Source organism: Stenella coeruleoalba (assembly GCF_951394435.1).
Source record: "Stenella coeruleoalba genome assembly, chromosome: 10".
In the NCBI taxonomy this organism is placed as follows: Eukaryota; Metazoa; Chordata; class Mammalia; order Artiodactyla; family Delphinidae; genus Stenella; species Stenella coeruleoalba.
Window position 1 is genome coordinate 67,061,196 of NC_137156.1, and position 25,588 is coordinate 67,086,783.

General features: G+C 58.9%; 1 protein-coding gene across 3 annotated transcripts in view; it reads left to right on the forward strand.

Moving 5' to 3' along the window:
* Positions 1 to 2,363: 2,363 nt before the first annotated feature.
* Positions 2,364 to 25,588, forward strand: part of SEMA3F (semaphorin 3F) — a 30,027-nt gene continuing 6,802 nt past the window's right edge. For 2 of the 3 annotated variants that reach the window (XM_079935180.1, XM_079935181.1), the window contains exons 1-7: positions 2,364 to 3,197; positions 7,211 to 7,368; positions 21,347 to 21,507; positions 21,603 to 21,665; positions 21,788 to 21,907; positions 22,593 to 22,685; positions 24,234 to 24,327. In XM_079935180.1, the coding sequence (XP_079791306.1) occupies positions 7,257 to 7,368; positions 21,347 to 21,507; positions 21,603 to 21,665; positions 21,788 to 21,907; positions 22,593 to 22,685; positions 24,234 to 24,327 (643 nt within the window). In that variant the 5' untranslated portion in view covers positions 2,364 to 3,197; positions 7,211 to 7,256. The remainder of the gene's footprint in view (positions 3,198 to 7,210; positions 7,369 to 21,346; positions 21,508 to 21,602; positions 21,666 to 21,787; positions 21,908 to 22,592; positions 22,686 to 24,233; positions 24,328 to 25,588) is intronic. The other variant, XM_079935182.1, reaches the window with a different exon arrangement.

Below are 25,588 nucleotides of genomic sequence, written 5' to 3' on the forward strand. Positions count from 1 at the left end.
GGAGGCTCCACAGTATTCCTCCCAATGATACATATTATATATAAAATGACAAATAGTGTTACAAAATGCTCATCCCAGCATGACACACACAGGGCAAGGGTGCAGTGTGGATTCACTGTGGCAATAATAAAATTATTTTGATTTTTATTGATTACTCAGCCTTCTCACACTGATTAGAAGAGAAGTGGCATCACTCCACTGTGTGCAGCCAAGCCCAGCTCTAGCTCTCCTCCCTTTCCTTGTCCCCTTCCTCCCACCCCCCTGCCACCAAAGAACTCTGTGTGCTGGGCCTAATCTGTGTGTCTGAGAGGTGCTCCATGGACAAATCAATTGAGTCTCTTTCCTTCCTAACCCAGAACCCTGGAGTTGTCTTTGGCAAGTCCTCACAGTTCTGCTTTAGTGAGCAGGATAATGATCATGCTGGTGGTGGTGACAGAGGAGGCCAGGCTCTGAGGAAGCCAGGGAGGTTGTGGGGTGGTGTTGGAATTGATGGCTTTGGAAACCACAGTAATGGTGTCATATGCTGCACTGGTAATGGTGGTGCAGTGGTGGTGACCTCAGGGGTGACCCTGGTACAGAGGAGTGGGGATGAGGAGGAATGACTGACAGAGTGATTTTATTTTTATTTTTTTATTTTTTCAATTTTTTGGCAGCGTTGGGTCTTCGTTGTTGCGCGTGGGCTTTCTCTAGGGGTAGCAAGCTGGGGCTACTCTTCATTGTGGTGCACGGGCTTCTCATTGTGGTGGCTTCTCTTGTTGTGGAGCACAGGCTCCAGGTGTGTGGGCTACAGTAGTTGCAGCACACGAGCTCAGTAGTTGTGGCTCACGGCCTCTAGAGCGCAGGCTCAGTGGTTGTGGCGCACGAGCTTATTTGCTCCGCGGCATATGGGATCTTCCCAGACCAAGGATCGAACCCGTGTCTCCTGCATTGGCAGGCGGATTCTTAGCCACTGCACCACCAGGGAAGTCCCGACACGGTGTTTTTTGTTTTTTGCGGTACGCGGGCCTCTCACTGCTGTGGCCTCTCCCGTTGCAGAGCACAGGCTCTGGACGCGCAGGCCCAGCGGCCATGGCTCACGGGCCCAGCTGCTCCGCGGCATGTGGGATCCTCCCGGACCGGGGCACGAACCCATGTCCCCCGCATCGGCAGGCAGACTCCCAACCACTGCGCCACCAGGGAAACCCGATACAGTGTTTTTAAATGAGACATGACAGTGAGAGACATGCAGGCACTGTCACTGCAGCCACCATTACTGCAGGCTGCAACCAAAAAAAAAAAAAAAAGAGCAAAGGGACTTCCCTGGTGGTCCAGTGGTAAGACTCTGCACTCCGAATGCAGGGGGCACGGGTTCAATCCCTGGTCAGTGAACTAAGATCCCGCATGCCACATGGTGCGGCCAAAAAACAAAAAAAACCCTGCAGGCTGGTGTTTCCTTAGATCCAGTGGCCAGCCTCTGCTTGGAACATGTGCGCCAGCACTCCAAGTCCAAGTCCGGGTCAGGAGACCCTCAGCAGGATCCCTAACATCCCACCCCAACCTACATTTGCAGTCAACCAGCCAATAGGTCAGAGTGAGAGATGTCTTGTTAGCCAGGAAGAGAAGAGGGAGAAGGAAGAGAGAGGAGAGGGGGAACAAGGGAGGAAGAGAGAAAGGAGGAGTGTAGAGGAAGAGGAGGAAAGGAGGAGAAAGGAGAGAAGGAGGAAGCAGACAAGGAAAAATAGGGGGAGAGGAAAGAGGGGGAAGAGAAGGGGAGGGCAGAGGAGGAGAGAGGAAAGAATAGAAAGGAGAGAGGAGGAAGGGGAGGGAATAGGAGAAGAGGGAGGAGAAGGAGGACAAAGAGGTCCTATGCCCACTGGGACCTTGGCAAAGTGCATGGGGCCAGGCTGAGGCTGTGGTCCTGGCTGGTGAGGCTACGGCCTTGGGAGTAGGGTTAGGTTGGCTGGAGGGTCCCTTCCTCGGATCAGTTGCAGGGCCCTCAGTTCATCAGGAGGCCATTTGAAAGCCAATGTCCCTTTTAGGAACCCCTATCCGGCTCCTCTGGGGTATGGAACTGTAAGGGGGTGGGTCCGTGGGGCTACTGGCTTGAAATAGGACCGGCTGCTGAGGGCGTCTCAGGGAGCTCTACAGCGGTTGAACGGAGCTGTAAGGCTGACCTGGCTTGGGCTGGAGGCGGCGGGCAGGTCCCGCCATGCCAGCCGTCCCAGGGGCTGCACTGCCACCTGCTGAGCGGCCCGGGCAGTCCCGGGCCCTGAGCTGCGGGTCTCACGCTGGGCCAGGCATGGCGGGCAGCGAGTGGGAAGGAGGGACACGGCAGGGGGTGCGCAGGTGAGCGCAGGCTCGTTGCTCCCGGGCGCGTCTGCCCTTCCCGCCAGGGAGTTGAGTGCTCGGGTAAACACCAGGCGCGGTGTGCGCGGTGTATCCACGGATAGACAAAGCCAGGGCGGGGCGGGGGCGCCGCCTGCGAAGCCAGGGCGGGGGCGCGGGGTGCCGATTAGCCTCCCTGGGCGCAGGCTGCCCCACCGCCTGGGAGCATCGAGCCCAGCCCGCGGACAGGTGGAGAGGGGGCGGGACGGCGGCCGGGCGGGTCCCGCCCTGGGGGTGGGGCCGGGCGGGGCGGACGGGGCGGGGCCGCGCTATGCAAATGTCGCCCACGGGCGGCCAATTGCCGGCTCTCCCCGCGCGGCTCCGAGCGCCCCGTCCCGCCGGCGGCCGCGAGACCAGAGCAAGCGAGCGAGCGAGGGTACGGCCGCGGTCCGGCGACCCCCGAGCGCAGCCCAGCGCGGCCGGCCGGCCCCAGTCCAGAGACCAGGCGAGCACAGCGCCACCGAGCCAAGCCGAGCGTAGCTCCCCGAAGCCCAGCGCGCGCCGTCGCCCGCGCCCCGCTCCGGGGAATGCGCCCTCGGCGCGCCGGCCAGGGGGCGCCCGCAGCCCACCCGGGGGGAGGCGGCCCCGAGCGCCCCTGAGCCTTCCCATGGCCCGGGATGGGGCCCGGGGCCTCGACTGCTGACGCGCCCGAAGCCCGCAGAACCCGTTAAGCCGGGGCCGCGGCCCCGACCCGGGCTCAGGCACAGCGGCGAGAGGGCGCGGGCAGGGCCATGGCCCCGGGGGGCCGCTAGCGCGGACCGGCTCAACCGGGAGCCCCTCTGCTGCCGCCGACGCCGCTGCTCGGGAGCCCAGGCCCCTCCGCCGTGGAAGAGGTGAGTGCGGCGGGAACCGGGAGGGAGCGGTCAGGCAGCCGGGCCACCCCGCGATCCCTCTGGGACCCGCGGCACTGCAACTCTGCGCAAGTGTCCGGGGCTTGGGGCTCAGAGAGCCAGGGGGCTTTCCGCGGACGCAGGGGTGACCAGACGAGTGGGTGCCTATACCTGGCCGGGCTGCCCCGACCCTCAGCATCGAAGCGATGTGGAGATGTGTGGAGGATGTGGCCTGCGGGGTCACCAGTGTGCAAAGCAACTTTTTCTGTGAAAGGTTCTGGGTGGGTGGGTGGGTGTTCCCATACACCTCCACCGCCTTGTTCCTGGAGCGGGAGGCCTCATGCCCTTTCTCCTGGCTGAGCTCTCCCACTAACGCCTCAGGCAGCGTTCTTCCCCAGTAGGTACGCCTGCCCTGCCTCAGTGTCCGGATCTGGGGATCGTCTGCTGGAAGGGAAGCGCTATACTGGCAGCCCCCACGTGGAGGGTCTCCAAGATCAACAGGGCAGGACTGCCAGCCCCAAGGCTTTTCTCCCAGCTCTGTGCCAGCCCCCTGACCCTCTGCTGCTAGTTTGGGTTTGTTTTCCAGCAGGGAGTCTTGCTTGGATTAGGGGCCCTGCTGTATGTGGGGAGTAAGTGAGCTGGGAGAGCCTGCAGTCAAGCCCCCGATCTGGGCAGGCTGGGGCCCCAGTGGTTAAGTGGGCAGGGGACACTAGGAGCTAGGTGGACTTGCTTAGAGCAGGTGGGACCAGAACGTGTCAAGGTGGCCCAGGAATGAGGCAGGACTGGCAGGAGGGGTCAGCTGGAGCTAGGTCTGGAGGCCTGGCTGGATAAATAACTTCTAATTCTTGAGATAACTGTGTTCTGAACACCAGCCCATGAACACCTGGGGGAGGCGGGAGGGGGGGAATGAAGGCACCGACGTGTCTGCTCTGGAGGTTGGGGGTTCCTGTCCTGAATTCATACAGATTGTCTCCCAGAAGCCCCTGTCCTAGTTGGAGAGATAGGGAAACTGCACCCAGAGGTTGGTAGGCTCATTCCAGTCCAGGGGGTTGGATGGAGCTGGAGCCTTTTCCCAGGCTGCATAGGGAGTGTGCCTGGACCCTTGGGGTAAGGTGTCCTGGAAGGTGAGGACACTGGGCACGCCTACCCCTGTTGCTGCCCCTCAGTTCTGAAGGAGCCAGGCCCAGAAGTGCAGGGGGTTGGGGAGAGGAGGCCAGGAACCCAGCCTCAGACCCCTGCCGCTCCAGGAATACCTTGAAGGGGAAGATGGAGCGAAGCCAGGTGACCTTGACTGGGAAACCCTGGCCATGAAAGGGGGGGTTTCAATCCTAGCTATGCTGGTGTGTCTCCGCTTCCTGGTCCATAGGGTGTTGGGGGAGGGGGAAGCCAAGGAGTCAGGAAGGAGCTCTGGCCTGCTGGGGGGAGTATGAGAGCAGCTAGGTGGGAGGTGGGGTGCTGTTAATAATTTCTTCACCATGTTCCCCCGCAGCCCCTGCTCCTGCCTCCCTTCCATCCAGGCTGTTCTCAGTTCGAAGGAGCCAACCTTCCTTCCCTGAGGCAGGCTGTCCCCCACAACCCCCCCAAGCCTGAGAAGTCTGGATCAGTCTGGACAATTCGACCTCCTAGCCCCCTGCCCCACCCCCAGGTGCCTCCAGACCCCCTCGTCTGGCCGCCCCTTCCCTGCACCCCTTGCCAGCCCCAGCTCCTCGGTTCTTTGTTCGAACGTCTCTCCTCCGTCCCTCCCTCTCTCCTCCCTCTCTCCTCCTCCCTCCCGCCTGCCTCCCTCCCTTGCTCCCTCCCGCCAGCCTTCTTTCCTTCCTTCCTTCCTTCTCTGCTCTCCTCCTGGTGGGCTCCCAGGTGGCGGTGGCTGTTCCTTCTCTGTCCACCCACCTGGGCTGGGCCAGACTGGGGGCTTCTCCGGGGCTGGGGCTGGGTGGAATGCATCTAGGGGCTGGCAGGGGGGAAGCAACTGTGGAAATGCCCTCCCCTTTCCTCTCTCTGTCCTTCTCTTCCTCTTTTTCCTTCCCTCTCCTTCTCTCCTCCACCCCCCAGGCTGCCAAGGAGGGGGCCTAGACTTGGGCCTGAGGCCCCAACAGATTTGAACATCGCCTATTCACCCTTTTAAAGGGCCAAAGCATTGTGGGAGGTCCCTGTAGGGGCCCAGTGGAGCAAAGCCCTCCTCATTTCTGGACACCTTGGGGGACTCCACCACTGTCCTTGGTGACCCTGACCTTGTCACCATGAAAATGGCTGTAGGAGAAATGAGGTCACAGGGAGGACAGGAGGCAAGTCACCCTGAGCCCCCTGATACAGAGGAACAAAGCTCTCTAAGGGACCCAGCCTGCATCTTGTCCTTCCCAAGCCAGGACAGTGTCTCCCAGCTTCCTTGAGCCCCACCCCACTAGCAGGTCAAGTTCTTGAACAAACATATGCTTGTAAGGACGAGTGTGGGCATGTAAGTGTGGACGTGTGTATATCCACAACTGTTAGTGGGGGCCTCCCAGGTGAACCCCAGGGTGCTGGTAGCTGCACAGCCCTTTCTTCCGCCTGCCCGCCTCATCAGGGCCTGCCATTCAGTCAGCACCAGCTTTGTGCCCCAGCAGACTGGCGGAAGGACTGGTTCTAATTCTCCCCTCCTTCCTTCAGCCATCCTCCCTAGGAGGGAGCACCTGTGATGGGGGATTTGGAAGGAACATGAGAGGTGTGTCAGGCACTCAGGAGAGGGTGTTCCCACAGAGGGCACCACATGGGGAATGGGTCAGTCAGCCTGAAGCTGCACTTCCTGTCTGAGGAACCACCAGTGGTTTGCTTGGCAGGAGAGGCAAGGTCTCGGGGGAGGTGGGCTAGGGAGGGCATCAGGGTCTGTTGAGTGGGGTTGGACAGTCAGATGTGGAGCCTGGGCCTTGCCTCAGTATGTGTTAGCCAGTGCAGGGGATTAACAGGCCACGTTACCTCTTACACCCCACCCCCACCTCAGGGTCCTAGAAGTGGGCCTGGGGTCCTGTCTCCCATGGGAGAAGGAAGTAGGCCAGACAGATCTGGGGGATGGGGCTCACATTGTCATTCTTGGTGCCCCCACCCCCAGTGCATCTGGTTGGGGGGGCGCGGTTGGGAAGTTGGCACTGGTTTTCGCCTGGAGGGAGCAATATGTTCAGACAACTGGTGCTGGGCTGCGTTTACCCAACAGCCAGTCTGCCTGGGGAGACAATATTTGAAAAACATTGTATGGAAACTTGGGCCTGCTGGGGGTATGGGAGTTCTGCAGGGGACACTGAGGCTGGCTCAGACCCTGACCCAGGCCTGCTGGCTGTCCTCGCTCCCCTTCTTTGCCCTCTGTAGGCAGAGCTGGAAATTTTCCTGGCAGGAAGTCCTTCTGTATGTCCGACCTGGATCCCTCCTGCTGTGATTTCAGTAAAAGTAGACCCTACTGTTCTTTGACTCTCCTTTTCTGGCTGCTGTCTCTCTCTCACTCTAGGCCATCTATGTGTGTCTCACTCATCCTCCACTCCCTCGTGCTCCCAACCCCAATAATCAGGTTCAGATTTTCCTATACTAGAAGGAGAGATTTGGCTGGAGCCAGCAGGACTGGACCCATCTCTTCCCTCATTCCTTGAAGTGGGAGAGGGAAGGAACAGCCCGTTGGGTTGGGGGTGGATGCAAGGGAACTAGAGAGGGCTGTAAGATCACCTGCTTGAGCTGAGCACTGTGAATGGAAGTCAGGAAGCTGTGATGCGGGGAGGGTTTGAGTCTCCCATGGCGCCTATTAGTCCTGGTGACCCTAGGCTGCACTCAGTGGCTGGTCTTTAGACCCATTGTTTGGGACAAGAAAGAATATGAGGTTTTCACACTGAGCCATTCATGGGCCCAGTCTGAGGGTGTGAGCAAGGAGACACCCATCGCCCTATTTATTCAGATAGGGAAACTGAGGCACCTTGGGCAGAATTACACAGGGAAATGTTGGTAGGGCAGGATACCCCACTCTGCCTCACACATTGCAATCTTGCTCCCCCTCCCAGGTGTCTAGCCGGCTGCCTGATTTCTGGGCCCTAGGCCCCTCCCACAATGCCTGTCGCTGGCCTCCTCCTCTGGGCTTCCCTACTGACTGGGGCCTGGCCAGCCACCCCAACCCAGGACTACCTCCCGGCCACGCCCCGGGTCCGGCTCTCATTTAAAGGTAAGAGGCTGCCTTGCTGTTCCCCAGCATCCTCCTCTGTCCAGAGCACTTGGCCCTGTTGCACAGGAGAGAGAAGAGAGGTCAGAGCAAAAAAGGACAAATTGTGCAGCCACATGGGTCACACTGGGTGTGTTGGGGCTGACAAAGGAGGTGGTGACTTGCTGGGAAAAGCTGGAGACTGGACTACTTAGATATTTGGAGAAGGGTCCTGAGTCTGGGCTGCTGCTTTTTTTGTTTTTTTTTTTGGCTGCATGGCATGAGGGATCTCAGTTCCCCGACCAGGGATTGAACCTGCAGTGGAAGCATGGAGTCTCAACCACTATACCGCCAGGGAAGTCCCCAGACCGCTTCTAGAGCCAGAATGTGTGGCCTCTGGGTTTGAGTCTGCAGAGCATCTCCCTCTGTGTGATAACTGGGGTGACAGAGGTGTCTTGCCTTTCAAACTTGTGTTTGCAGAAGCGAAGCCCTTCTCTGGGTTTCCCTGGTGGCGCAGTGGTTAAGAGTCTGCCTGCCGATGCAGGGGACACGGGTTCGTGCCCCGGTTCGGGAAGATCCCACATGCCGCGGAGCGGCTGGGCCCGTGAGCCATGGCCGCTGAGCCTGCGCGTCCGGAGCCTGTGCTCCGCAACGGGAGAGGCCACAACAGTGAGAGACCTGCATACCACAAAACAAAACAAAACAAAACAAACAGAAGCCCTTCCCTGCCACTGGTCCTGCCCTGCCTGGTGAGACAATCAGGGCAGACACTGAGGCCTCCGAAAGCTAGAGGAGCAGGACCTGCTCTGCTGGGCTGTGGGTGCTTGAGGAACCTTCCTATGGGTCTCCACGTGAGAGGGGTTCCCAGGAATTGGGGAGGGGGCTCTTGGCTGTGACTAGAGACTAGACCACCCGGTGAGTTCAGGGAGAGCACGTGCTGTTCTGACAGGCCTGACATCCCCAGTGAGCACTTTGCTTGAAGTCACTGGCTCCATCACCTTTGCAGCTAACCCACTAGGCAGGTGAACACGCGTGCCACACACACTCTCCAGGCATACCGATGGCTCACTCACTAGCCACTTCCTCGAAGGTGTGCATGATCCAAGAGTCTGCCCTCGGCCTGGGATAAGGGACAGCAGCCATGCTTGGGGGACCTGGGGTCACCGCTGAGTTCTCAGCCTTGGCCCTCCTCTGGCCCAGGGTCACTTGGTCCAGCTGCCTGCCCTGGGTGGGGCCGACTCAGCCCTGGCTGACCAGATTTCCGGATGCACTTATAAGGGTGAAAGGCTGGGCCAACCTTTCCTTCCTCAGGCTTGGCTGAGGCCCAGCCCCCACCTCACCATGTTCCCATGTCCCCCAGCAGAGCCCCTCTCCTGGCCCCATATTACCTGTGCAACTTGATGGGGGAGTGGGGAGTGAATTTCTGAGGATGTGCCTGGAAGGAGTCCTGCACAGGGCCTGAGAAATGGGCAGAAGAGTTGATTGGTTTGGGTTGTAAAAGACAACTCCTCTCCTAGGCCTAAGAAGGTGAGATACTTATTCTGCTGATATCTCTACCCTTTCCTGGTGGAAGTCCTCGGAGCTGATTAATAAATATTGAAGGGGCCTGGTCCCCCTCTCACCCCATTCCAAGCCCATGGTGCCAGCAGGGAGAATAGAGCATCCCCTCCCCCCACAGGGGCAGGGCAGGTGACTTGGTTTCCGCACCCCTGGGATCCTGGAACCAAGACGTCCACTCTGGGTATTACTTTTGTCATCACCCTGGAGACCCATGAGAGGAAGCAGGAGAAACAAGATATTGGGAGGGTCTCTGTACACTCCTTTTAAACCTTCTTGGACCTGCAGGGGCAAAGGGGCAAAGGCTTTTGTTCCTTTTTTCCAGAGAGGGAAACCGAGTATCAGGCAAGGGCAGGGCCACGGTCAGGCAGGAGGCAGAGGAGAGGCCAGAAATAGTGCTGGTGCTCTGGCCTTGCCGACGCCTGAAGCCCACATCGGTCAGGTCGATTCCCCCTCAGTTAGCTCTGAAGCTGACACCCACAGTGACTAAAAGCCCAACTCACTGGCAGCCAGCCTGTGGCGCTGACTGTTGTGGCAGCCTGGGGTGGGGCTGTTGGCTGCCTGGGGCCACCCCATCCCCAGGCCTCTGTGCTTTTGCACGGGCAGATTTCCCTGTCCTGAATGACCTTTCTGTTTCCTACTTGATCTCCTGTCCTACTTTTATGCTTAGATGTCACTTAGTTTAGCAGATTCTTGAGTACCTGCCATGTGCCAGGCCCTGTGCTGAGCACTGGGGACTGTGCAGTGAACAAGATGGGGTGCTCACAGACAAAGTGGCTGAAAAGACAATGGACACCCAGCTGGCCGGTGCCTCCTAGGAGCTCAGCACTTACTGTGCACCAGGCCCTGTGCACCCCTATCCCCCCTCATGCTGGATGGTCTCAGGCAGCTCATGCCTACGATGCGGCCCTCAGTGAGGAGTAGGCCCTCACTGATCATTTGTGGAGTGAGAATGGAGACCAACACCTACAGAACCTGGACCCTGGCCTGGCTGTGACCAGGGCTGGGGGGAGCTTCTCCTCCTGTATATACAAGAGGGGCACAGAGAGGGCTGCTCTTGGGAACACTGGTGGTCACTGTGGCTTCATGCCTCAGTTTCTCCATCTGTGCCTTGGATGGATATAGCGGCTGCCATACCAGGCCTCAGGGCCTCCCTTACCCTAGGCACATCCCCTCCCTTGCCTGGGTCCTGCTGCAGTTGGGAGGTGCTAGTTCCGGCCTAGACGGGTCAGACCCTCTAAGCCGGAGGTTCTGGTATGAGGGGCCGCACTGCCCAGGGCAGATAAAGGAACAAAGGCAGGAACTGGGCCAGGCTTGGGCTTGCTGCCTGCCCATCCGCCTGGGCACCCCAGCCAGGCCTAAAGCTGAGAGAGGGTTTAAGGGAGAAGGGACCTAGGGTTCAGTCAGAGTGGGGAGACTCCTATGGCCCATCTGCTGAGCTTCCATCAGCAGCACAGCCAAGGTCATGCAGAAATGAGGGGTCAAGTGGGGAGGATTTTCAGGAGCAGGAGAGCTATTTTTTGAGAGCTCGTGGATGCTTACAACTAGAGAGCCTGGGCAGCAGGGCCCTCTTTTCACCACCTATCCTTGCCTGGGCCTGGAGTCCCCTTAACCCCAGAGTCACTGGCCAAGCCTGGGAGAAAAAAACCTCTCCCTTCCCCCACCCTGAGATGGTCCAAGCCCTGGGGTACCACCTCCCACTGCAGAGGGAGGTGTGAGGGCCCTGCCAGGTCCTTTGTTTAGCTTGGGGAATGTTTACTTTTTCCCAGGAAGCCACCCCCACAATACACTGCTGCTGCCTGGGCTGGCTTTAGCCAGGACTTGAGGCCAAGAGGTGTTTGGAGGGGGAAAGCGGTCTTGTGATGACATGAGGTGGCTGGGCTACTGGGGAAACTGAGGCCGGAGTAAGGAGATGGAATGGAAGGTCACCTTGCCAGGGGAGGTCAGGAAAGATGAAAATAATAGAAATAACAGTAGGTACCCATGATGATAACCAAGTGGTAGTCCCTCCAAGGCCTGGGGAGGGGGACTGCCTGGGTATCCTGTGAGGAATCAGACCCAGAGGTTTTCCCGGGTCACTCAGGAGCAGGACTAAGATGGAGCCTGGCTCTGCCTGATGTCTGAACCTGTCCCAGGACTGGGGGTGGAGGGCAGGTTGGGGATGCAGGCGCAGCCCTCTTCCATGGGCTTGGGCTCGGGCTTGGTCTCGAGCTCTAGGACCCTGCAGTGCCGGCTTTAGCCTGCCCAGCCTCACTTCCCAAGGAAAGGGCTGGGTTCGCACTGGTCAGTCTTCTTGTGCTCTCTACCACTGGAGAAACAGCACTTGGGTTTGCTTATTTCCTATGAATCCAGTTGTCCATCACCCCAGCCCCTCCACTGATCAGAGTCCTCTAGGAAGCTCTCTCCCTTCAGAGAAGGAAAACCAGGGTCCAGGAGTGAAAAGGGCTTCTATGACCAGAGCAGCCCTGGGGTTCAACCTTCTCAAGAGTCTGGGTGTATCTGGCTTGCTCTTTGGGAAGGACGTTTTGCAGGTGGAGGGTGAACGGGTTGGTGCTGGTCAGTGCCCACCAGCCCTCCTCAGCCCAGCTCCTGAGCCTCTGGGGCTATTGGGCCCATAACAGTGCCACCACTTACATCATTTGCGTGTGGCATTCGAGAACCAAAGTCGCCAGGTCTCCTTATTAGGAAATGAGGAGATTGGAGGTTAGGAAGGGTCACAGTCTATTTACTTCACCCAAGGGGGAGTGAGTATGGGGTGAATACGGATTGAATTGGAAGGGCCTTTAGCAAGCCTCGACTTAGCTGGCCTGACTGCATGGTGTGAGGAGTGGGGCTTGCCCACCAGGGGGGCTCCCTGGCCAGCCAAACAGGCTTGGAGCTTCAGATTGCGAGGGACAGGTGAGAAGGCCCAGGAGCTTGGAGGCCAGGGGTGGCACCAGGGAGCTGGGTAGGTGGCTTTGACAGCTACAGGGGGACTTGGAGCTAGCAAACTGGGGAGGTGTGGGTATTCCAGGATGAGCCTGATGAGGGAGGAAGGAAGACCCAAAGCATGAACTTGAGCCGAGATCCCTGCGTTTCGGATCTCAGTTTTCCTGGAAATGGGAGCCGCCTCACTCCTGAGAGGGAACTTGGAAATGGCCGCTTTGGGAGTTGGGAGGTCCTGGGTGCTGGTTGGCTGCCCCTCAGCTGGCCAGGGATCAGCCCTCGGAGAGAGCGGGGCAGGTCCTTGTGCTTGTGGGAGAGCCTGCCTGAGGCCCAGCCTGGGTCAGCCAGGCCAGGGCCGGAGGCTCTCAGCTGTGGTCCTTCCAGGTCCAGCCAAGCTTCAGATGGGACCGCCACTGGCTGGGCCTTCTTAGCACAGGCCTTGTCTCTGGTTCCCTGGCACGATGCCCACCCCTCCCTCCCTGGCTCCAGCTTCCCTTGGCACGGAGTGAGGAGCTGGTGCATGCTCAAGGAGTAAATCATGTTCCTTGGCAGCCCCCACTGCTTCGTAATCGTAAAGAATTTAAAGAGAAACCACCAAGATAAAAATCTCCTCCTGGCCCATAAAGGCATCTTTCACCCTGTGGCTTGGGAGGTGGCGGCCTCAGAGTGGGCTCCTGGCTGTCTGCACCTGTGTGTGTGCACCTCCAACCCTGTGACCTCTCCAGAGGTGGTGGGGAGCCCAGAGGGTGTCTTCAGAGCCGTGGGTACTTGGCTTCTGACTCCAGGGAGACCTCCCGCTCCTCCCCCAGGGCAGGCGGTGGGACACTTAATTTGGTAGAATGAAGAGGTGGTGCTGTGGTGGTTGAGAGAGCTGGCCCTGAAGGCAGGCAAACCTCTATCCTACCTTGTCAGCTGTGTGATCTTGAGACAAGTAGCTTAGGCTCTCCCACCCCCGGTTTCTCCATGTAAGGTAGGGATGGCAGTGGCCCCATGGAAACGGCATCCTGAGGTCTCAAACTGCCTAGCTTGCATCCTGGCCATGGGTAGACCTTGCGTAGTGAAGTCCGTCTGTGTCCCTGCTGCCTCATCTGTAAAATGGGGGCAAAAATGGTGCTGACTTCATTGTGTTTTGTGCGTTAACTTTTTTTTTTTTTAAATGCTTGGCTTTTTTGTTTGTTTGTTTTGTTTTGTTTATTTATTTATTTTTGGCTGTGTTGGGTCTTCATTTCTGTGCGAGGGCTTTCTCTAGTTGTGGCAAGTGGGGGGGGCCACTCTTCATTGCGGTGCGTGGGCTTCTCACTGTCGTGGCCTCTCTTGTTGCGGAGCACAGGCTCCAGACGTGCAGGTTCAGTAGTTGTGGCTCACGGTCCCAGCCGCTCTGTGGCATGTGGGATCTTCCCAGACCAGGGCTCGAACCCGTGTCCCCTGCATTAGCAGGCAGATTCTCAACCCCTGCGCCACCAGGGAAGCCCTGTGCGTTAACTTTTTGTGAATACAGTTATGGCTCTGGCAAAGGAAGTCTTAGAAACTAAGAGCTACTCTGAGGGTGGCAGACACCCTCAGAGGGCTGTTCCTGGGGGTGCCCCAGGAGTCCGTACTGCCTCACCTCTCCCTCTAGATTTCTAACCTTTGGTAAAGCAGATGGTGTTTGGAAAGGACTGCAAGAGGGACCCTGAGCCCTGTGGATGGAGTGGGGTCAGGAGGAGGAGGATGCCTACCATGGGTGTCTGGACAGGATTTGTGGAGGAGGCTACATCACAAACGGGAAGGGAGATTTTGGGAGCGGGAAGAGCAGGAGCAGAGGTGGGGTGTGTGCGGTGCAGCAGTTGGGGAAGGGTGAGACGCTAGATGGAGTCTTGCTCTTGGTGCTAGGATATAGAGTTTGCACTTTCTCCTTGTGGTTTTTGAGCTCTTTTTTTCATGGCAGAGGTACCAAATACATACTGGGAAAAAGATAATGCATTTGGGGAAGGGATGCCATGGAGGGGGCTCTCCCAGAGATGAGTGTCCCAGTCAGGTTGGGGCCCACGATCTGCTGCAGTGACACAGCCCGCAACCCCTCCAACCCCACACCCTGCACTGTTCTAGTTCCTACAGCTTGTGCTAGGGGTGACCAGGCCTGGGTTGCTCACTTGGGCATCTACATGACTGGCCCGAGAGTATGTTTTCTTGGCCTGACCTGGCGCTGTCCTGGGAATCTGAGCCCTGCCTCAAGGGAGCCCTTAGAGCTCTGGAGAAGCAGAGAAGATTCCTGCTGCATTTTTCTTAGAAATAGCAAGAGGGCCTTTGCCAGAGGCCTGGATGCCAGAAGGCTCCGATCTGAATCCAAAGCCCGGCTCACGTGGGTGCCTGAGCTTGGCAGGCCTGCAGGCCCCTGCCCCCCAGGCTGCTGAGCAGCCCCTGGGAGAGGGTGGAGGCCTCCTGGGGTTGCTTACTGATCCTGACCTGGCAAAGAATGGGGTCTGGGCGGTGGCTGCTGGCCTAGGTTCCAGGAGGCCAGCCCGTGGCAGAGGGAGGCTCAGCTAGGCTGACCTGTGGCATTCTCACAGGGGCTGCTGGCAAGTATTGCCTATCTGCTATATCTCTGCAGGGCAGAGACAGCCCCAAAGCAACAGGCCCCTCCAGGGACCAGGAGGCCTTTGGGGCGTGAGGCCTCAGCTCCACCCCCCTTCCCCCAGTCTTCGTCCTTCCTTCCTTCCCCTGATCCCCCCTTGTCTGCATCTCCTCCCATCACTACCATGATCGCTCTGTGGCTTCCTACCCGGACATGCTCTTTCCTCTAAGGTCTCTGCACCCAGCCAAGAGCCTTGTTTCTTCCCATTTAGGGCTCAGTGCTGATGCCCTCATTTCCTTCCAGGGGCAGAGTCCACTGTGTGGACCTGCTGGTCCACCAGCCTGGGTGACTCCTGTCAGTCCTACACTACAAGTGGAGAGCAACAGCTAGAATGTGGGGGCCTCCTGGGCTCCTGCAGCACCTGAGGTGGAATGGGTGGCACTCTAGGCTCCTCTGCTCAAGGCTGCTCACGCTGTCATTTTGCTTAGCACTCTCCAGTCCTAGCACCAGGCCTGTGTGGAGTACTTGCTGCCTTTCTGGACTGGCGACCAGCTAAGTCATGCCTGGAGTCCTGACACAGCCTCACCACATCCCTCAAGGCTGACCCTGAGCACACATCTGTCTGTGCGGTGCCTCAGTTTCCCCATCTGAATATTGCGGGGGGGCGCTAAGACTGTCTGGGACATCCTGGGAATCTCTGGGTGGGTGATGTGAAGGGGCTGCAGGGACCCCAGGAGTCTGAGGAGGGCAGAGATGGGGGCTGGGCCCAGGGCAGGGGGAGGGTCTTGACACCCAGCAGCCTGTTGGTCCCATCCTGGCCTGTCCGTCTGGTTGATTTATCAGAGTAAATGAGCCATGGAGAGTTTGTTGTCTTTTGCAGTCACAGGGAGGAGGAGGTGGTGGAGGAAGGAGTGAGGGGTTTCCGGGCCAGGTCTGGAATGTGGGAGGAGGGGTGGGCTCCCCGAGGCCTGTGGAACTGGAGGCTCTGATACACTCTGCCCACCTGAGAAATGGATTGGTGCCACCCTCCCCTCAGGACGAGCCCCTCTTCCCACCCCCTTCCGACTTCTTGGGGCGCATTCCAGTGTGAACTGCTTGCCTAGCCCAGGCCCCCTCCTCCCACCCCAGGCTCAGGGACTGCCTTGACCCTTCAAGCCAGCCTCCTTGACCACACTGTGTCTTTTCCAAGCTGGGCAAGAGCTCTGAACTTTGTCTGGACTGCGGATGCCCAAAGGTGTCCTCCTAGGCAGCCGTGCATGCCATTTGGGTCCAGGTAGGACGTCCTGGCCCCCTGAGCCACCAGCCCAGACCTAGAACAATCAGGCACCATGTGGTCCTGGGGTTGGGCAGGGATCAATGGAAGCACCGAGGCTGGAGGGCTCCCTACCTGCTGGGACACAATGGTCTAAAGTCACTGGACATCCTTAGTGGGGAGAGATGTAGAACCTTTGCTGTCTACCAGGTTTGTGTGCCAGGGAGTGACTCTGCTGCCCCTTCCCACCTGGCTTTTTCCCGGGTCAGGATGAGCTGTGCCCCCAGCCTGTCTTCTCCTGGGCGGAGCAGGTGGGCGCTGGGGCGGAACGGGCGTGGGAACAGCATGCCTGGGCCTGCCGGTCCCAGGCCCCAGGCCCCAACCCCCAACCTCCAACCCCCAACCCCCAGCCCTTAGCCCCCAAAATGGGAGGGAAGCCTGCAGCAGAGCTTAGCCCAGCTGGGCTGCTCCAGCTCGGCTCCAGCTTGGTGTTTACTGAACAGCTGCGATGTTTACAGTAGCCCTATAGAAGGGGCCCCTTGTTCCAGAGGATTTCCCATCTTGTGGGTCCCACTGGGGGCTCTTCTGACCTCACCACCTCCCCGCACCCCTGGGATAGGCATGTCAGGGTGGCAGGGACTACAATCATCTCTACCCTCTCCAGCGCTGGGCCAGTGTCTTGGCACCTGCCCCTCCACCATTCACTCTGGCCTTGGGTCCCTCTCCCCTGGAGGAGCTGACATTCCCAGGAAGTGGCAGCTTTAAGTGATGAAATATGGTAACCGGGTCCCCAGTTCAGACTTTTAAATTAAATTCAATCAGAGCCGTTATTGAATATAAACACGTGGAGTCATTTACATGTTAATTATGTTGAATGGACTATGAGGCCATAATTAGTTGCTAATTGGGTGAGAGCGGCTGTAATTGGTTTTGTTGGCACTGACCTGGCTCACCTGCCTAGGGGGAAGAGGGGCGAGTATGGATGCCTCCTAGGGAGGCTTCTGGGTCTCTGATCTGGACAGCTTGATCCAGAGATGGGATTGAAGAGGACAGATTTTGAGGGGCTTGGGGCCAGAGGAACCTGGAGCCTACCCCCCAGCGAAGAGGCAGCTTAAGCCCCAGGCAAAACCCTGGGTCTGGCTTCTAGGGGTTCCCATCTAGAACATCCCTAGGAATGGGGTGGGAGGTGGGACTGGGAGAGCCAGCCTCTGAATCAAAGGTGACAGCCTCTTCTGCCCAGCCCCATGTGGGACCTGGACCTGAACAAATGGTAAATGCCTAGGAGAGGGTCCATGGGAGCACAAGGCAGATGCCACCCTGGTATGTCAAGGCAGATGCTGGGGCCCTGGATTGGCCTGGCCAGGGTTGGAGTCTTGGCATTGAGGTACGAGTAAGGTGGACGTGCTGAGCAGGGAGAAAGGTGCATGCAAAGGCTTTAGGGAGGCCCTGCCCCCAGCTCGCCTGGCTGGGGCTCCAGGGTTACAAGGCTGTGGCCAGGGGCTGAGGCCTTCCGGCTGGCCGCTCATTAAAAGAGGATTAGGCCGAGAGCCAGTGGGTCAGCCCAGCCCCTGGGCCTTCCCTCTGGGGCCCCTCACAGCTTGAGGGAGTGGTAAAGGGGCCGGGGGCCAACCCTCCCTAGAGCCCATGGGAGTGTCCAGGAGGGACCCTGCCATTCCTGCTGCTGCCACTGCTACCATCTCCTTATCCACCTCAGTTTCCCTCCTCAGAAGGGCAGGGGGTTAAAGTACTGACCAGAGACCCCGGCCAGCACCCCCACCCCTCACCCCCAGCCTCATTTCTCTTCATCTTAGGGATTAAGGCTGGACCAGCCCACATGAAGTCAGAGGTCAGGGCTGAGCTGCCGGGACCTGTCTATCACCTCCCAGTACCCAAGCACAGCCCAGGGAGGTGACCCTGTCCGTCAGGGCCTGCTGCTTTGTAAGGCTGTAACCAAGGGGGCGGGGTACCCATCTCTGATCCAAGACCCCCCTTTTGCAGCAGCCCCTGCCTCACTGGCAAGCAGACCTGGTGTCCTAGAGACAGGCAGCAGGGGTCAGGGGCCGCCCACTCGGGGTTTGCGGGTGAGGGCTGCAGACACGCCTCCTCAGTGCTGTCCTCGCCCACCACCTCCTTTAAAGTAAGGCATCATCAGCTGCTTCCCAGAGAGGAGGAAACAGAGACCCCCAGGATTAAGCCTCCTTTACACTGAGAAAATTCCTGCCTCTGGACCTTTGCCAGGCCGTTCTGGGCCAGGACCCCTAGTGTCTAATGGCCATGGGAGAGTGCTAGAGGCTGGAAACGACTGCGGAAATGAGGTGTCTGATGCCAGAAAAGGCTCTTCCTTCCCCATGACGGGAAAAGCCTTCCCGGATGTCACCCCACCCAACCTGTGCCCAGCCTGGATGAGGGCATGGGGGTGGGGAGCTCTTCCCTGGAGCATCACTCAGGCACACCACCCTCCCTCCCCAAGGTCGGAGCTTATACAAACTTGAATCCCTGACACCCACAGAGCCTTTGGTTGTGCCCCAGCCCCTCCTTCTGTATTGTCCTGGGGGTGGGGGAGGGGCAACACTCCTGCTATCAGAGCTGGGCCTGGGGCAAGTGGAGCAGAGGTGGGGACTGGCCTGAGGACAGGAGCAACCTCAGTCCGTGTCAGCTCCCCCACATCCATGCCCCCTCAGGCCCCCAGGTCCCCTTGGCCCAAGTCCCTGCTCCTCAGTGGGGCTGAGGGCCAGTAAGCTCTAGCCCTGCTGACACTGCAGGTGTCAGAGCAGGATGCCCAGGGCTACTCAACCACCATCTGCCCTGACCCGGGCTTCTTGGAGGAGTGAAGGCCCCCTGTTCCTCTACCCTGCGGCAGAGTGAGGAGGTGGGACAGCACACCAGTTTCACTCCTCACCCTGTGACCTAAGGTGAGCACCACTCTCCCCTGGGCCTCAGTCTTCGTGTCTGGAGCTAGGGGTGCAGGGCTGTCATGGGGACCCTTATTTGAATTCTTTACTACAATCTGGCATGAGGGAAATGAGTGCTCCGAGACCGCAACTGGGGTCATGAAGCCCATGCCAGAGCCAGAGATTCCTCCCCCTTGCTCCCACCCATTTCCTACCCCACACAGCCTTATGGGGGCTCCCCACACCCACCTTAGTTTCCACAGAGACCAAAACATCACATCCTGTGACAACAGAGCCATTGACGCCATATCCCGTGGCCACTGGGAGGGGTCCCAAGGGTCCTGAGTCATGTGCCCTGTCAATGGAGGACGAGTCACCTTCCGGCCCTGGCCCTCCAACAGGCAGTCCCCACCACCAGGACTGGCTCTGCCGGCACCTGACCCTCCTTTAGCCCAAAAGGCCATGGACCTGGGTGGGAATATCACGCTCCATGCACACTGACATGTCACTTCCCTGCTCTGTGCCTCTCATCTGTGATTTGGATGTTAATGAGCACAGGGCTTTGCACATAATAGGTACTGGATGGCTAAGTAAGAGGCTCCCTCCATTCCCACCTCTACCAAAGGGCTCAGGCACGGAGAGTTGAGAGGGAGGATGTCAGATCAAGGCTGGTCTCCTGCTCCTCACATAGGTCTCAGTTGCCTCATCTGCTGAATGGGGTCTCCTCTGTCTGTACTTGGGAGGGGGACTTGGACTTGGGGGTCGTGGCACTGTAGAGGGGGAGGGTCTGGATTATAGGGACCCAAGGCTAGGCGGGGATGGGAAGGTAGGCATTATGGCTGGTTGCATCCCTGGGGCTAGATATTTGGAGCTCCCCGCACCTTAGGTGTCTGTGTCTGAAGGTGCCCACTTCAGCCTCGCCTCCCTTCCCCCCATTGCCCCCCAAATGCCCCCTAGCCCAGCAGGACGGGTAAGGGCACAGTCAAGGCCATGCCCCCAGCCAGGGTATAAATAACCCCTGGCGGGCTGTCCCAGCCTGGGGGGGCTCTGCTGGCAGCCCCACTTCCTCTCTGGACACTTCCTGGCCCTGGGTTGGTGACGGGGGGGAGTGTTTACTTTCCTGTTGTCACTATGGCCGGGTGGCCAGGCGGGGGACTCCGAGTGGCCCAACAACAGGTGCAGGACAGGTGCTCAGGCTGCCCTGCCTAGGACTTCAGAGGCACCGCTGATGAGGCTGTAGCCAGGCAGGGATCGGCCCTTTGATCCCTTGGCGTCCCTGCGTCCCAGTGGTGGGCCAAGGTCATCACCTGTATTCTCCTGCTGCCATAGTCAGGGCTGGGCAGGGCAAGGCCTTTGCCCTGCCCAGCCCTCAGATGTGGGCTCTGGGTCTGCTGTGGGACTCCCCTGGCTCCCAGCCCACCTCACACACCCATCTCAGCACATCCTGAAGCTCCCATTCAGAGCTGCTCTCAGGCACAGCCCCTCCAGCTCCATTCCCGGGTCTCCAGCACACAGCAGGGGTCAAGGTCAGCCAGGCCAGTCAGAGACAGCGGCCTTGACTAAATGGGATGGGGCCACCTGCTGGTTCTACCTTCAGGCAGCATCTATGGCTCTCAGTGACCTCAGATCCCAGGGCTCAGATTCTCCCTCTCCAGACCTCCCCCTTGATAGCCCCACCTGTGAAATGGGTTACCAGATGTGGGGCAGGGAGATGCGATGTGTAAGTTCCCCGTGGTGGATGCGTCATCTGATGTAGGACACATATGTGCGTGTGTGTATACCGGGGCCGTGTGCATGCATACATACTCCTCTGTGGGCTGCCACCTCAGGCCTCCTGTGCTGGTGAACATTCATCGCCCTCACTGCAGTCTCTTCTCTCCTGCGGAGCTAAAACTAGCTGGGGGTGGGTGGAGGAGGGACTTGCCAAGGGGACCCCTCGGAACTCCCTCTCCCAGAGGAAGCTTCCCAAGTTTCCTGGAGTCCTCTGTCATTGGCCTATCATTAGCCAAGTTTCCTCCTGTCTTTCATCCCCAGAAAGGAGGACTTTCCCTCAGCAACCTGAGGGTGAGAGGGCCAGGGCTGCCAGACTCACAGAAGGGAAACTGAGGACTCAGCTGGACCCTGTCGCCAGCCCTGGGGATGCTGCAGCACTAGGGGGAGGGCCTCTTTCCTGGGAAAGACTTCCTGGATGGTTCAGAGTGGCCTGAGGATTCCACCATCAGCAACCCTGTGGGGTCTGGGGGAAGCCCAAGGGTCTGTTGGGCAGTTTGGCTCCAGCAGGGCTTTCCGGTGTCCTGGCTAACCTGCTTCAGGCAAGGTGGGGACCTTGCTGTGTGCCAGCTTTGCTCTCTGTCTTGTTGGCAGCTGGGGTGAGGACAGGGCTCCCTGGCTCTGTGCCAGCATTTGTGAGCTGTCCTGGTTGCACCTGCACCCCACCCCCCTGTTCATTAACCCTTTTAGGCCCCTGTGGGAAGCTGGCCCCACCCTGAGCATGGGAACATTAACTCCCCACCTGAGCAGAGAGTCTTTGATGCCATCACACACCCTGGCCCACGCCCACTGCCCTTTCATCGAGACCCAGAGACTGGCTGGGCTGCCGATGAATCAGGGCCCCGGCTTTGGGTGTGGCCCCTTCCCTGGCCTGCCCAACTGTCCCACGTTCTCCTCCCAGAATGTCAGGGACTAGAGAGGGAACCCAGCAGGCCCTGGAGGGGAAGCTGGGGGTTTAAGATGACCGTGTGGTGGGGCTACCCCCTCTGTCAAAGCGGGTATGGGTGGATGGTCTCCAAGAGCCCTCACTGCTGCTCTGCCCTCTGCCCACAGAGCTTAAGGCCACAGGCACGGCCCACTTCTTCAACTTCCTGCTCAACACAACTGATTACCGAATCCTGCTTAAGGACGAGGACCACGACCGCATGTATGTGGGCAGCAAGGACTACGTGCTGTCTCTGGACCTGCATGACATCAACCGCGAGCCCCTCATTGTAAGGGCCAGCCCAGATGTGGTGGGGAGATGAGGGACGCGCGCCCCAGGGCTGGGGGCCCTTCCAGCGGGCCCTCTGACCTCCATCTCTGGCAGATCCACTGGGCAGCCTCCCCACAGCGCATTGAGGAGTGTGTGCTCTCAGGCAAGGATGGCAACGTGAGTGCGGTGGGGTCACAGGTGGGGTGGGGGAAGGTGACGGCGGGGGACAGGGGACTCCAGGAAGGCACTGGGGCCAGGCAGGCATCTGGGCACTTCCTTGGCTTTCCCTCTGGCCCCAGGGTGAGTGCGGGAACTTCGTCAGGCTCATCCAGCCCTGGAACCGAACACACCTGTATGTGTGCGGGACCGGCGCCTACAACCCCATGTGCACCTATGTAAACCGCGGCCGCCGCGCCCAGGTAAGCCTCGCCCACCCTGGCCCTGTGCTGCCCCCACTGATAGCTACCTTCCAGGGTTCTGATGGGAGGATGGGCTTGAGCCCCAGCCCTGCCACTTCCCGGCCCTGTGACCTTGGGTGAGTGACTTCTTCCACCTCTCAGAGCCTCAGTTTCCCCTCCTGAAAATGGGGCTAATAGCTGCCTTTCTCACAGGTCGGTGTGAGGAGGAGGCAGTGAGCTAACGCTCTCAGAGGTCTTAGCACTGTGCCTGGCATGCAGTGAGCGCTTCCTCCATATGTGGACGGTGCCCCTGCAGCCAAGCCAGAGGGCCTGGCGGGGGCCTCAGCATCAGGAGGCTGGACGCCTGGGTCAGCTTCTGCCATACGGCCTGGGGGAGAGCTGCCCCTTCCTCAGCTCTGCCCCACCCTGCCTGCTTTTGCCCTCCTCCATTTCCATGTGGGCATGCGTGTGAGCTGGTGTGACCTTGTAGGGAGTGTGTGAGAACGATTGGACCTAAGGGGCACAGGTGTGTGCAGGTGTGCCCCAGCTGTGTGTATGTGTTCACACAGGGGTGCATATATGTGCTCTGGGGGCTCAGGTGCTCCCATGTGTTCCTGGCATGTGTGGTGTGAGAAGCTGGCAGCCCGAGCCCGCTCCCCCAGCCCCTGCCACCCCTGGCTCTAACCCGTATTCCTCGTCTTCTCAGGCCACACCCTGGACCCAGATGCAGGTGGTCAGAGGCCGAGGCAGCAGAGCCACCGATGGTGCCCTCCACCCGACGCCCACAGCCCCACGCCAGGTGGGCCTCATCCCTTCAGGCTCTTGCCAGGCAGCACTGCCTCTGAACCGAACTCATCCTGGGCCTGGCCTTCCAGCCAGGAGCCTGCACCCCAGGCCAGCCTCCCCCGGGTCTTCCGTCCACCTCTGTGCCCCCCTCCCACTCCTTCCCCTGCAGTGCCCTCAGCCTCTGAAGGCATTCCCAGTTGGACTCATGTCAGCCTCAGTGTGACAAGAAATCATGAAGCCATCAGGTGGGAAAGACAGGAGCCCTGGGGACAGCCATGCCTCCGCCCTCAGAACACGTGTGTAGACATGCGTGGGCACGCGTTGGGCACTCTCCTACCCACACCTTACTTAGCACCCAGCGTGGGAAAATGGCACATGTGTGCAGCCTGACACATAGCTCTTAGGTGTCCATGCCCCATGCCTCACTTGGGGCACGGGTTAACTCCTGGGGTGGGAGGGGCAGAGCTGTGTGTCTACTAGACTTGACCCAGGACAGGGCTGAGGGACTCGGCCGGGGCTGGGGGGCGCTGGGGCTGGGCAGGGGCTGCCGGTGAGTGATAGAGCAAGTGGTCACTTGAGCTCGCGTGTCTGTGGCAGGGAGTGCTGAGAAGTGGGGCCGCTCAGACTCTGCGTGTGTGTGCCCAGGGTGTGAACAGTGGGTTCCGTGTGTTGGCAGTGATGCGTGCCGAGCTGTGTGTGCAGCCCCATGTGTGCAGGAAGTCATGTGTGCAGAGTGTAACTGGAAGCAGGCCTGTGTACACCTTCCCATCACCATCCCTGCCACCTGTTGCCACCTCCTTCCTGCCTCTGTGCCTCTCTCCTCTTCCTCCCTTAACCTCCTCATGAGCTCGTCCTGCCCAGTGCCTTCACCAGCCTTCCTCCTAGCATCTTCAGCGATGGGCTGGGAGGCATGGGGTGGGGGGGCTTTGTGAATTCCATGTGGTCTGGGCTGGACCCCTCAGCTCTTGGCTCCCTGCGGAGACATGTGGAGCTGGGGGCTCTGCTGAGGGGCAGGGAAAAGGCCCTGGCCTATTAGTCTATCCTGAGGAGCACAGGTAGGGCACAAAACCCGGCGACACGATAACCTCAGAGCCCTCTGGCCTGGTGGGACCTGATGGCAAAGGACAGGATCCCAGGCCTTTGGCCAGTAACCCTGCCCTTCATGGCCCAAGACAGGCAACCACAGCTCAAAGAGTTGTACCTCTGTGGCCCAAGGGGGCCCTGGCCAGAATCTTCCTGAACGAGTTGGCATGGAGGGGCTTCAGCCCCTGTAAGCCCACTTGATGCCCCTCTCATGGTCCCCGAAGCAGAGTCCTCCAAGACATGATTCCCAGGTCTTATCTGAGATCTAGACCAGGAAGCACCTCCCTGGGAACCCTCAGCACCGCCCTGCTCTGGGAGACCTGGCAAGATAGAGTTAAAACCCAATGAGATCTGGGGAGTGAAGCAGGGTGGCTTCAGGGTTTCCCTGGGGGCTTGCTCTCACCCTGGGAGCCTGATGACCCTTGCCTTTCGTGTGCGGGATGGCTTGGATGATGCCGGGCCCCTCTCTGCCTTGCAGGATTACATCTTCTACCTGGAGCCTGAGAAACTCGAGTCAGGAAAGGGCAAGTGTCCCTATGACCCCAAGCTGGACACAGCCTCAGCCCTCATCAGTGAGTGCTCCCACCCCACCCTGGTTCTAAAGCCTAAAGGTGTGACCTCTGCCTCTGGAGCAGGGAGCATGGCACCAACACTTTACCCCAGGGAAGAGACCATGAAATTGCTGTGTCTGAAACCTGCCCCCCCATCACCCCCGCAATGTGGTCCCTCTTGGCAAGGGGAAGGGTACAGACCAGACCCCAGTGTGCGCAGAGGGGCAGAGACTAGGTGGTATGAGCCTCCATCCATCCCCTCGAATGGGGGTGCGGTGGTCGCAGGGGGCAGATTCTACCCTGAAATCCACAGTGTGGTCCATGCAAAGGCCAGAACCCTCCTGGCCACAGGCTTCCTGGAAGAGAAGACAAGCGGAGTCTGTACTGAGGGTGGTATGAGGCGGTGGTCCCATAGCGTGTTCTCGGATTGTCTGGCAGGCTGGGAGAGGCCCACAAGGCAGCGCCAATGGAGAGTCCTGGCCCAGAGACCAGCTTGGGGAGTTTGTTTCTGGTCTGGCCGTGTTTCTGGTCTGACCAAGTGTCTGGGAGAGTTGGGAGAATGTTCCCTGGGGAGGAGTCCTGCCTGGGGCCTCAGAAGCAGCTGCTGCCCCTACCCCCAGGTTGGGTGAGGCCACTGCTGACCCAGGTCCCTGCAGTCTGCCTGCTTTCTGACTGCCCAACTGAGTCTGCCTCTCAGCAGCTGCTGGGCAGTGTGCCACCTCCAAGCCTGGGAAAGGCAGAGGGTGGGCATTATCCTCTCCCTCTTGGTGAGTAAGAAGGTCCTAGCCGGATGGCAGGGTCCAGACCAGGGAGTCCGTTGGGGGAAGACAGGGCCTGCCCTGGGCGAGTCTAGAGGGAAGACTTGGAGTGGTGTGCTGGAGCCAGTGTGTTTGTCAAATTTTCTGTTCAAATTTTCAGGTATTCTGTGAGCCAGCTACTAAACACAGCTATTGTTAGAAAGTAAATTATATACACTTACAGTTAAATAAATTACTTTAAAAACAAAGGTAAAAATATTCAAAACTCACTACTTGCTAATTATTTCACTATATTTGATTATTATCTGTGTTCTTGAGATTATTTACATTTCTTGTATCTACGGGGTGGAAACACTAGACAATGGTTTTGGCAGGTCTTCCCAACTCTACTTTCAGTGAGTGACCTCAGGTTAGCAGCTTGAGATCAGCCATGGTGGGAGTATTTACACCACAGAAATTGGCTCTGGCTGCTAATCAGAGCCAACTGCTGCTAATCCCAGTCCTCCCAGAGCCAGTTGTTAAAA